Below are 12554 nucleotides of genomic sequence, written 5' to 3'. Positions count from 1 at the left end.
ACATGTCATTCACTAAGGAAAGGGCAGTGATGCATACAGATGATTACATTACACCAAACAGGTCACAAGTAACCATGGAAATCTAGGGTTTGTATGTCAACCATCTAGCATAACAGCAGCTTGCTCTCCCAATCCCAGCTGGGTTCTGGAGAGCAAGCTTCCGTACGTTTGTTTAAAAAAAAGAAGTTCCTTCTTCCATCCCAATGCTGCTAGCTCTCAGCTCCATCCTCTTCAGAGAGTCTCTCCTTCCAGATGTCGACTCCACTCATCCAGTAGTGAATCAAACACCGTTAGCTTTGTTCTGTGCAGCACAGAGGGAAACGAGTTCACACTGACAGCATTTAGATAACGTAGTAGCGTTCACTGTGGTAAGAATCGCCCTCAGAGCCCTCGCTGTCACAACTGCTCATCAACAAGTCGGAGTAGATGGAAGAAATGACACCGCTGTCACTGTTTGTGGCTGGTTTCACCAACACATTCTGTTTCTCTGCATCCAAAAAAAACCACAAAACACAAAAGTTAGTGACCACTCTACGCACAAGCCCAACACAATTACTAGTTCTCTTCCAAACTCACAGCCTCTCGCTGCCAGTTTGCCTGAGGCCTTTCAGGCCACAGGCCTTTTCTTCTTTCCAATTTTTCAGCATGAAAGAACAAAGGGGGCAGTTTGTTTTCTTAAGTTTCCTACTGCCTTTTCCCTGACATGAAAGCACAGGTGAGGAGACTTCTCCATCCTTTCACTGGCAGCCATTAGAGAACCATGCCAGGTCAGAAAGAGGGAAGCAACAAAATGTGGTAAGGAGCCCTCAAACAAATAATGCTTGTTCAGGACACCTAGGGCCCCATCCAAACCTCTGCACCTTTAGGAGTGCAAGCTTCCCAAGCGCCACTGTACCATCATTTCTCTTTCAGCTGGTTTCTTCTTTGGAATTCATGTTTCAATAGAAACATGGTTATCTTGGTGTCAACGCAGCATTTCCATCACTGGATAAGAAGACTGCACACAGCAGCAGCTCATCCTTCCCCCTAAACTGCAGCACGGTAAAGCTGAATGATTTTCTAACAGTCACCTCTGCATCACAGAGGTACACTATTTCCTGTTTGCCCAAACAAGCATGAAGAGCAATGGTTTATCACACAGAAACAAAGTGGGCTCCACTGAAAGCACCACCTGATGAGACGTTTCAGTGGTGCTATGGCACGCTCTGCAGGTGTGCACATGCTGAAAAGAGCAGTCTGGGCTCTGCAGAGGCAGAAGCGACTCACAAAGCCAAGCCAGGCAGTGGCTGCCCTGAGCAGCGCAGCATTTCCTGAGGGAAGCGGAGTGGGTTGGTTGAACAGGTAATAATTTCAGGTTTGAACTAGCACTGCTCAGCAGCATCATCTACATCACCATGGAGAATCTGAAACGCTTCCAAAGCACCTTTCGTTAGGTAAAAGGCTTGACACTGTAAAAGGAAGAATCATGCACTCACTTCTACAAGGGGAAAACAAGACAACTAACTTAAGGGAACATGGCGATATAAATATAAAAGGGGTGGCAGGAAGAGATTGCTACTTTTCAGTACCTAGATACCCATGGCACACGCTCTAGAAGTAAATTTGGAAGAGGGAAGCAGAACAAGAACATCCCAGACTTGAATTTTTACATAAATCTGTCACTGCCACACAGTCCTTTAGCTACAACTACGCAAAATGTTGTGCATTTAAGCCACAGTGGCTTTAATTCCACAAAAATGAACATAGCAAAGCAACTGCCAGTTCAACCATACACTTCATGACACGTGAACATTCCCTTCAGATTTCCCACATAAATTTAGCACACAGAAGAGAATCCACAGCTTCTCATCAGGCATGGCTCTGCTGAGTTTTTGCACTGATGTAGTCCATAGTTTAATCAAAAGGTGCCCGAAAAATTTTTAGAGCCCAAATCCATATAATATTGCTTTTATTTCGTGATCTCTTTGAAACAACATAACCTTAACACGGTTAAGTTGTCCCACTCAACTGTGGAATTCATATTGAAGTATTTTTCCAAACTTTTGTTACTTTTATTTTACTGTGCAGTAAAGCTAGTTGCACAATAAATCTTACAATTCATTTTCTAATGGTTCTGCTCCATTCCCCAAGCGTGTCCTTGGTATATAGGTGCCAGAGAAAACTGTACAAAATAGATGGAATGAGAGATTGTACTCATCATGCCACATCCACCCACCTCTCACCTTTCCGCTCTCTGATAAGGGTCAGGCGATGCTCTTTCATTTCCACATCCAGCTTCTCTACCATCCTGTCAATGCAGTTGTCCAGCACCAGAGAGCGGGTCTTTGACTTGATCTCCTGCCTGCAGATGGGACATTCCACTTTACGCTTCGTCCACTCGGTGATGCAGTCAGAGCAGAAGCTGTGGGCGCAGTTCAGAGTGACCGCCTGCGGGATTCAAGAGGAGACTCAGCAGAGCAGCTCACACCAGGGAAAGAAAACAAGTCACAAGAACATGAGATAAACACCTCCTGCAAGGGAAAGGGTGGGGAGAAGCCCAAAGCCTTTGTGGGGTTACAGTAAAGCTCTCCCATGGCAGAGCGCAGACAAGCTTTACAAGTCGGCTAGTGGAGTTCACCGTACAGAGCAGCAGGTCACAAAAACAGGCAAAAATAATTAATTAGATTATATGTTTCCCCAACTTGAAAAGGATAAATTATGGAAAGCTCAGATATTCTGCAGAATAGCATCTTAAATTACTGGGAAACCAGAAATTACAATTTCAGCTAGTTCTGAATTCCTTATAAGGCGGCTAACACGTTAGTTTTCCTGTAGTAGGAGGTAATGAAACTGAAGTTCTAGCAAAGCACAAACAGAAATACAGTCTGTGTTTCAGTCACAGCTTATCACCTCTAGAATCAAATGAAAGGAGGTTGATTCCTCAAAGAGTTTACATAGACTACATAAACTTTCAGGACTTGACCAAACACTGCATCTCCCTGCCTTTCCTTACCTCTTCCTGTAACTAAACCTGACCCAGGCCAACCCAAGTCAACTTAAAAGCAAGGTCCACCACAGAGCCATTCTTCCCCAAGCAGGCGGCCAGCAGCAGCTCAGCACACCAGTTCAAAACCACCCCAAACTGGTGCAAGTCTATATGCACCTTAGACTTCAGCACTCATCCCCGTGCAGGTACAGACATTCAAGCTGAGCTTGCTGCCCAGAAGAATTAGGGCAGGCATAAAGGGTTTCTGGACCAACCCTTACCCATAACCCACTGTGGGTCTGTTGGGACTGTTAGACTAGCCAAGTGAAGAAATAAGCTTGACTATTACTTTCACAGAACCAGGGAAAGCTTCTCAAGAGGAGTGTCTCTACTGGCAAACCCATACTGGTTTAAACATACCTCGATAAAGTACTCAGAACAGATGGTACACTGCAGCTCGTTCTCCAACACATCATTCATCTGATTCAACACCTCCTCTTTTTGGGCTTTCACTTTTTCCTTCTCCTCCTAGTAGAAAAGCACACACAGTCTCACATAAACAAGTAATGAGGTTTTTGCTCAGCACAATATGGGCAGGAAGTGCACGTGCAGGTAGCGCAAGGAGAAAATCATACAGCTGCAAGCCCCCATGTGTCAAGTCCGTGCCTATCATATACTCAGATCTGCAACCTCTCTCCTCTTTGTAGTCACAACAAGATTGAGAAGATTCCCACCCACTGTGGAGAGCTTAAACCAAAAACCACAGCTGGTGCCAAAATTCCCCTCAGCCTAAAGACACTACCAGTTGGATCAATCTTTTCAAAACCTCTTTCATCCACTTCCTAGCATGAGTTTGGCTTAAGTCAACAGAGCAGTTCTTTTGATGCCTGATGTAACCAGCAAAACACCCAACAGGCAAAATACCTATTAAAAAAGAACATCGCCCCCCCCCCCCCCCAAAAAAAACACCCCACCACAAGAATTTAAATCATGTACTTGCATTTAATGGCCAAATATTTTTTTCTGTTTGTTTGTAGCCAAGCTAGACTCCTAGGTACCCACTCTATCTCCTAAAAATAACAAAGAAATTCTTCCAACTAAAGCTATACCTGAAACAGCAACAGAATTGTAAAGATGACATTAAAAAAACCCCAAACACAAAGCAAAGAGGTGGATAATGATAATGTCCAAGAGTAAGACACAGGAAAGAACCTCCTTAATTAGTTTCCACTCATCACCTTGCATCAAGGGCAGGAAGAACTGTGGCTTATCTCATTCATTATTCAAATTCTACGGTATTCAAATTCCTACCCCACCTCCTAGGACTGCTGGAACACCGCAGAGTTTTACCTGAATGCACTCTAACTGAAAATGCAGCACCTCACTTGTCAAACACCTTTTTTATGGGGCCACTTCTCCTGCACAATCCCAGCCCACGTGCTCTGGGCTCTACGACTGAGAAGGATCTGGTATTGACTGTTCAACACTACTTTATGAACAGGGCAAGGTGCACCCTCATCATGTTAAACATACGAATAAAACTGAGTATTCAGTTATTCCTTACCTTGGTTTCTTCCAGCTCTTTATTCTTGGCTCGAATTATCTCCTCAAAATCTTTTTTACTACGGTTCAGTTCTTCCATCAAAGCATGGTGCTGTAACAATACCATCCCAAAAATTACAAGAGTGCCATTATCAGCTACCCTATTAAATACACACGGCCATAATCATGAGGGTCACCATACTTACCTCTCCTAATCTCCTCCTAAAATAAGCAAGACATGTCCACACAGATCAGACCGTTAAGGCTGTTTAAGCTTAACCTTTAATTGCAATGTGGTGCCAGTTATCAATGACCTTCCCGGTGTCGTGGTACCATTTAGTCCCTTTTCCCAGGTTGGCCTTTCTTTCCGGTAAGGTTTTACAGCCACCATTTTGAGTGCATCTGAGACAGAATCACAGAATCATAGGGGTTGGAAGGGACCTCAAGAGATCATCAGGTCCAACCCCCCTGCCAAAGCAGCTCCCTAGCACATATTGCACAGATAGGCATCCAGACGGGTGTGGAATCTCTCCAGAGAAGGACACTCTACACCCCCCTGGGCAGCCTGTCCCAGGGCTCTGTCACCCTCACTGTGAAACAGTTCTTCTGCATATTGGTGCAGAATTTCCTGTGCTCCAACTTGCAGCCATTGCCCCTTGTCCTGTCAAACCAAGACCCTTGGCAAATAGCAACTCCCACTTTCTGACAGAAATTTGGCCTATAGATGAAGATCGTTCCATTTTCACCTGAAGTGAAGTCCTAGTCTTCTATCAAGATGCCACAGCACTAGAAAAGACTTAAATATCCAAGATGCACATTCAAACTCATAAATACTTGCCTCTTCCAGGACCTGAGCCAGTTGCTCCTTCAGATTCTCTTCCCCATGTTGCCACATGCCTCCCTGAAGGAAAAACACAACAAAACAAGAGAAAAAACACAAAATAAAACCTTTTTGCTGGGAAAAAAAAAATTAGAGGGGGGAAATAAAACTAAACAAAAGGACTTGAGGAAAGTAAGGGACAGATTTACTGCATTGCACGCTCTCCAGAGAACACCCTTAAAGAAACAACACTGTTTCTCAGGGAAGCCTGAGATGTTCCAGCCATGTGTACAACAGAAATCAGAGCCTTCATTTACTGGGCAGAGTTCAAATGGACACACTCAGACCACCTCCACCTTATTCTAGCTGTACAGACCCTGGCGTGTGCGTAGCAGCACAGAGGTCATCAACAAGGCAACCATGAGAAAAAGCTGCAACTGTATCTCTGAGGACATCCCAGCAGGTCAGACACACCTGCAGCTCCAGCCCAACTTCCCCCCTGTGCCTACGCACACAACTCCAGACTTCCAGTACTTCTGATACAGGTACATTGCCTTTAAGCAGCAGACCTTAAAGGAAGTAACTCATCAATTATGAAACTTACTCCAAGATGAATTCTTACTTCCTTTAAACCAGATTTCAAGCAAGCTTAAATAGAAAAACTTGAGTTTGTTACCTAAAAATGCTATTTATTAACATACACATACTGCCTGAAGATGCTTGAAGATTGCAAGAAAAGGGTTTTGGGTTTTTTTTGAAGGTATGAAAGAAAAAAAAAAAGAGAGGGGGAAAAAAATAATCACCAATCCTCCAACAATTAAGACATACAACAATTCACTTGCTGGGAAATGCCCATGCAAACAAACTGGGCATTAAGCCTGCCATATACTACAGAAATTCACACTCAAGGTGAATACTGTTCAACTTGCCCTCTCTGTAACCACAAGAAATCAGGCAGAGATTTTTATTTTAACACATGGTTTTTCAACAACTGCTTTACACTAGTGCTTTACTACCTTCCTCCAATGAACCTGTTTGTAAGAAAATGTTTTAAAATTGTGTGGTTTTTCCCTAATTCCCCATGCAGCCCAATCTCTTCTATCTCTGCACTTTGTTTTGATACATATGCCTGGAAATTAAATATTTCCATGACAACTTCAACAGGAGGAATTCAGGCAAACATTATTTGTGTTACTGTGAGGTTCAAGATCTTCTGAATCAGTGTCTTCTATTAGGCATCCCATAAAAACTGATGACTGCCATCATACCTCTAGCTTCTCCTGCTCTTTAGAGAATGTCCTCTCCAGCTCTTCCACCTGCTGCTGATGATGCTCTTGCTCTGTGCACAGCTGGTCCTGCAACTCCTGCAGCTCCTGCTCCATCACCAGGATCTCCTTCTGCGCACACTTCCTGTGCTTCTGCTTCACATTCAGAACTGCTCTCTGCTTCTCCTGCACTTTGACTTTCAACTTCATGATATCTACTAGAGTTTTCCTCAGCCTTTCCAAGCCAGTCCACGACTCTGCAAGACCAGAGCCTTTCCGGTCCTCATGGCGGGCAGACATAGCTTCCTCGGAGTGCCCAGGGCTGCCACAGACTGGACCACTATCCTCCTCACTTGGTCCAGGAGAAGGCCACTTTACATCCATCTTCTCTGTTAACCGTTTGGCCTCTCCTGGCCTTGGCCATGGGTTACCCAAAGGTTCGCTGTCATGGAAGACATGGTCTCTTTTGGATCTGGAGTTTGAGGGGCCTTCTAATTCAGATGCCTCCAATTCCTCCAAATTAAATTTACGTTTAATTCTTGAAACCTTAGCTTTCCCCAGGTCATTCCTTTGGGCTAAAAAGGGTCTGATTTTCTCCCATTCCTCTTTAATTACTTCATACTCATATTCAGCAGTCTCTTTGTTTTCCAAAGGCACTCCCAACTGGATACGGTCTCCTTCAGCAATGGGATAGGCTTTTGAGGGGTCCAGGCGCTGTTTGTTAAGCCAGACTCCATTTAGACTCTGCAAACGGACAGAGAATCAGCAGAATTTAATATGCAGCTACAGAGTCCTCTGCAAGTTATTTCTGGCAACTGTAAACATATCCAGCCTCTTCTGTGCTGCAACCAGAACAAGCCACCTCTGTAACTAACTTGCAATGTCCAATTTAGTGCCCCATTTATTACAGTTACTGCATTATACTAGTTACCTTGTTATTCTCACATTACAGACTTTGTGTACAAGCACTAAGATCAACAGTAACATATGTGCAGGAGCAGAAGGAAAAGAATGACCTTTAAGGGGAAAAAGAACTGCCCAAGAACTTCAGAAATAAGAGCTAACCAATGTAAAGACTCCAAAACAGGTCACTGTCAAGAACATAAAATATTGCAGTGATTATTCTTGCCAATTAATGCCACTTGAAATGCAAGAAACTAGAAGAGGAAAAGGAGCATAGCTTATATTGCCTAAAGAAAGAGACAGTTCTCCATAAACACAGGGAGAACACAAACAAGAAGGAAAATGTTCAAATAGGGAAAAGGGGTTGTAAATCAGACACTAGCTCAAGAAAAAGTCTTTCAAAACAGCAGAACTCATCTGTGCTCAAGATGAACCACATCATAATTACAGCTGATGCACCTCAAAGACGGGTCATCATTTACAGCAGCAATAACACAAAGGAATCGTTAGTGGCCAGCATAGCAGAGATGTTTCCAATCATCTAAAAATGGCAAGTTTGAAGCTCATGCAAGTGCCAGAAGAGTTTTGTTTAAAAGCAACATAATTTTAACAGCAGCCACTCCCTTCCTTCTGACTAATATACTGTCACCCAAACATGGAACCAGATCATCTTTGAGGTTCCTTCCAACCCAAAGCATTCTGTGAATCTATCTATGATCCTTCAAACCTGCATAACATGTTGAACATTTTTGTTCTACCACTGCTGGTTTTTTTAAAGCAAGCTTCTGATCTTAATTTTCAGCCTGAACGAGAAAGCGGAGAGATCAGCGATTTAACAAACAGATTACTGAAGCCAGTGAGAGGTAGCTGAGGACTCTGATGTCAGCACTTCAGTCAGCTGAGAAGACCTCAAGAGGAAACTCATTTGAGCATGGCTTCTCTGCAACAGATTCTTCTTGTAGTTGGTGACAATTAAGGCAGTTGTGTCACCACAATACGGAGCATCAGTTTATCCTTTCATTAGCCCTATAAGCACATTCCCCTTTTGAACACTGACAAATTTCACATGGATTTTTTTCTTAAGGGAGTAACACAAAGCAGGTTCACAGACTGCAAGGTGCATTTGTCAACACTGCAATTGTCTGAAAAACGCTAAGCCAAATGCTAAGACAAGTCTACATATAGCAAGACAGTTTGCATCCCAGTTGCAGCCGACAGACTGAAGCTTCCTGCTGGCAGTGCACAACAGACAAGACACAATTCCACAGGCCTCCTCCTGTAACACTTACACCACACTGTATCATATTTATACCACTGCCCACGCATTGCTTGAACCCAAGCAGGGCATCCTCCTCAGTGAACCTCATGAGTAGAAGGTCTTTAGTCAGTCTTTGTACCTTGTTGTCCTTGACGGTCCACTGCCCTTCTTCATTTTGCTGGAAAACACAGTGCTTACGAGAGATCATCAGGGGGCAGGTTTTTGACACCAGCTGGTACGTGAGATCTAATCCTCGGCCAATAGTTACCTAAAAATGAAGTAGTTTAGGAACTGAAATCAGAAGTGACATAGTAAATTGAGTTTATATGGTTTCAATTAAAGTACAAATAAATCAACCTCAATTACCACCTTACAGCCATTTCCAAAGAGTTCAGGATTTTATGATTTTTTTTTCCCCATTTAAACTCAAGAATAGAAAATGGAAGCCTACAGAGTTTGAAGTATTATCTTTCTCTCCCACTGAGGAAAATTTGATTACTCTAAGGCAGGTAGCAGCCTCAGTTTCACAGAAACCTTTGTTAGTGGCAAAGGCGCTCAAAGCTGCTCTCAATCAATCTGTGTCCCACCTTATTCATTACCTAGCTAACCACCATTTCTTCAGACCAGGACAATTGCTTGTGGGTCTCAAGGTTACTTTTTACCATTTTCTTTTGCTCCGTGCATCTGTTCAACTGTCTGTAAACAGGAAAAGGTGCAGGTAAAAATAGCCCAGAAAACTGCCATTAGAAATAAAATACCCAAAACTCACACACATAACCATGCCCTAAATGCACAACACTTTTGTAAATCACACCACTGATGTCCAGGCTCAGAAACCAAGCTACATGCAGTTCATAACCAGCAGTGAAAGCGATCTGAGTAATCTGATTAGACTCTAATAGCATCTTTGGAAGAAAGGGCATAATTTAATCGTATCATTTCATAGACTCTTATTAAATCTGATCTAATTGCAGGCTGCCATTTAAAGCATGGCTCTGCTCTCCCTCCCTCTGCTGCCTCCTTTGCGAGACCTGCAACATAAGGATGAATAAGTTTTCAGTCATCTTATCACGTAATTAGACAACTGCCTGATCCAAGGTAACACAGCAGAAAAAGCTGAATAAACATCCTTCAGCAGGAGCCCACAGTCAAATCTGGTGAAGGACATTATCAAAGCGTGCTCTAGTTCTCACACGTTAGGTGAGGGCTGCCCTTATCCTCCCCTGCAATCCCAACTCATTTGCATCACACCTTCCAATGCCAACAAGATGACAAGACACTGCAGTCAAGAGAAGTTCATTCACTACACGTTACCTGAGCAGGTGCTATCCAAATTCAAAGCAAGAACTCAGGCTCCCACATCATAATTAAATGCAACTAAGCAAACCAAGGTCATGAAAGCAAACTTAACCTCTTAAATGCTTCATGTGTATTAGCATTCTGTCAGCTAGGATCTGTAAGAGGTACAGAGACCACAGTGGGTAAAGACTCCTGTTATTAACAGCTAGTCCTATATACCTGGCACAATTAAGATCAGGTAGGGCCAGTCACAAAACCTCCCCTGACCAAACTGGCTGGAGAGCTGGGCAGTTAGAAACCAGATGAAGTTCAACAAAAGCAAGTGTAAAGTCTTGCACCTGGGAAGGATCAACCATTTGTATCAGTACAGGCTGGGGGATGACCTGCTGGAGAAGAGCTCAGTGGAGAAGGACCTGGGGGTCCTGGTAGATGACAGGTTGGCCACGAGCCAGCAGTGTGCACTGGTGGCTAAGAGAGCCAATGGGATCCTGGGGTGCATCTGGAGGAGTATAGCCAGCAGGTCAAATGAGGTGATCCTCCCCCTCTACTCTGCCCTGGTCAGGCCCCACCTGGAGTATTGTGTCCAGTTCTGGGCTCCTTTGTTTAAAAAGGACAGGGATCTCCTGGAGAGAGTCCAAAGAAGGGCCACGAAGATGATTAGGGGCCTGGAACATCTCCCCTATGAGGATAGGCTGAGTGAGCTGGGACTCTTCAGCCTTGAGAAGACTAAGGGGGGACCTAATTAAAGTTTATAATTATCTGAAGCAGGGGATGCAGGGGGAATCAGCCAGCCCCTTTTCAGTGGTCTGTGGGGACAGGACAAGGGGCAATGGCTGCAAGTTAGAGCACAGGAAGTTCCACACCAACATGCGGAAGAACTTTTTCACAGTGAGGGTGACAGAGCCCTGGGACAGGCTGCCCAGGGGGTTGTGGAGTCTCCTTCTCTGGAGATATTCAAGACCCGCCTGGACGCCTGAGTGATGTGTCCTAGGGAGCTGCTTTGGCAGGGGGGTTGGACCCGATGATCTCTCGAGGTCCCTTCCAACCCCTACAATTCTGTGATTCTCTGAAATTCACTGAGCGCTGGGGGGGGCTGAGATGGTGCTTCTCGCCTGCCAGAGTTCACTGCTGCCACCGCAGTACTGGCGAGGCCAAGGCACGTCTCCGCACCTCAGCAGCACCGCACAGCCCTGACATTTAACTGCCCAGTGAAGCAGCCTGTGCTGACACACCCGCCTGTGACCTGCCAGGCCAGCAGTACCCCTGCTGCCTGTGACAAAGGCAGAGCACTGCGCAGACCACTGGAGTAATAACGTCTTGAAGGAGACTCTCAGCGCAACTGACAGAGCCCTGGCTGCAGGCTTTGCAGATGTATTAACTCAAGTCCCAGTGGAACAAGCTCACACGCCCCATGGCTTCAAACCCACGGTGTAACGAGATTGTACCTTTGCTTAAAGAGATGCCTATCGTGGAAAGACGAGTTAAGAGGGAGGGTCTTTTGCAGTGCATGAACACAAAGGAACTGGGTATGAGGCGAACCCACACCACCTAACTGCCTGACTTCAAACGGCAACCCTCTTACAGCACCCCAACTTCAGTGCAGTGCTTGCCCGCCAGGCTTACGGGAAGGGGCACAAGGGCCCTTTTGGCCTTTCAGTTTAAAGTTTCCTACACTGTACTGAAACAGATTTAAAACATGGCCTTGCTTACACCTGAACTACCGAAGCTGCAAAGCTGAAGTACATCATGCACTGCCAACCCTGCCGCAGCATCACCCACCTCAGTTCAAGGTAGGGGCTCCTTCCCCCCCCCTCCCCCGCGTTACCGTACCGCACGAACAGTTCCTGCTGTATTAAATACGAGGCGTGTTTAGTAAGGGCTGACGGCCCACGGCTCGGCCAGCGGGGCTCAGATACCCGCTCTCCGCTCCTCCGCACGTCACCGGTGCTCAAACGCCGCCGTTATGGCCGCTGCTCCCCAGCCTGCGCCCCTGGGAGCCCGGGGCAGCGCCCACCGAGCGGAGCGGGCGTGCGGGAGGCTGAGCAGCCGGCTGCCCCGAGCAGCCGCTAACAACGGCTGCTCGATACCCGGGGCGGGGCTTTCTTTCCTCTCCCGGGAAGCTCCTTACGGAACGCGGCCGCGCAACGATGCGCGCCGGCGGCCGCTCGCCCCTGCCCCAGGCCAGGCCGCCACCGAGCTCACGTCGGTGCTGGCCCCCCAGCCCAGGCGGTACCGGCGGCTGCGCCTCGGCCATCCATCCACCTGCCACCCCCACCCCCCGGGGCCGGAGCCCGCGGGAAGCAAAGCCCAGCCCAGCCCGGTCCGGTCCGGTCCGGCCTGGCCCGGCCCAACTCACCTGCGTGCCGGCCTCCAGCAGCAGCCACTCGCTGCTGGCCCCGACCCGCCGCAGGCACCAGGTCAAGCGCGGAACCCCCCGCGCCGCCATGGCACCCGCCCGCCACGACAGGCGGGAGCAATCGCTGCAGCGGCAGCGCCGCCGCC

General features: G+C 46.4%; 1 protein-coding gene across 1 annotated transcript; it reads right to left on the bottom strand.

Moving 5' to 3' along the window:
- Positions 1-416: 416 nt before the first annotated feature.
- Positions 417-12530, bottom strand: RNF8 (ring finger protein 8). The gene is made up of 8 exons (XM_084261461.1): positions 12409-12530; positions 8893-9021; positions 6596-7336; positions 5346-5408; positions 4530-4619; positions 3386-3493; positions 2216-2427; positions 417-487 (listed from the first exon to the last, which is right to left on the bottom strand). The coding sequence occupies exons 1-8, from the start codon at positions 12496-12498 to the stop codon at positions 448-450; spliced, it is 1473 nt and encodes a 490-aa protein (XP_084117587.1). The 5' UTR covers positions 12499-12530; the 3' UTR covers positions 417-447.
- Positions 12531-12554: the final 24 nt, after the last annotated feature.

The sequence above is a fragment of the Gallinula chloropus genome, assembly GCF_964237585.1.
Source record: "Gallinula chloropus genome assembly, chromosome: 3".
NCBI classification, from domain to species: Eukaryota; Metazoa; Chordata; class Aves; order Gruiformes; family Rallidae; genus Gallinula; species Gallinula chloropus.
The sequence above is the reverse complement of the archived record's forward strand: the minus strand, read 5'-3'. Positions and strand labels throughout refer to the sequence as shown.

Coding starts and splice junctions, on each gene's coding strand:
- RNF8 (XM_084261461.1), bottom strand. CDS start 12,498: ATGGCGGCGCGGGGGGTTCCGCGCTTGACCTGGTGCCTGCGGCGGGTC. Junction 5,409..6,595: donor AAGAGCAGGAGAAGCTAGAG/GTATGATGGCAG, acceptor TTTTTCCTTCAG/GGAGGCATGTGGCAACATGG. Junction 2,428..3,385: donor GTTCTGAGTACTTTATCGAG/GTATGTTTAAAC, acceptor TGAATCCCGCAG/GCGGTCACTCTGAACTGCGC.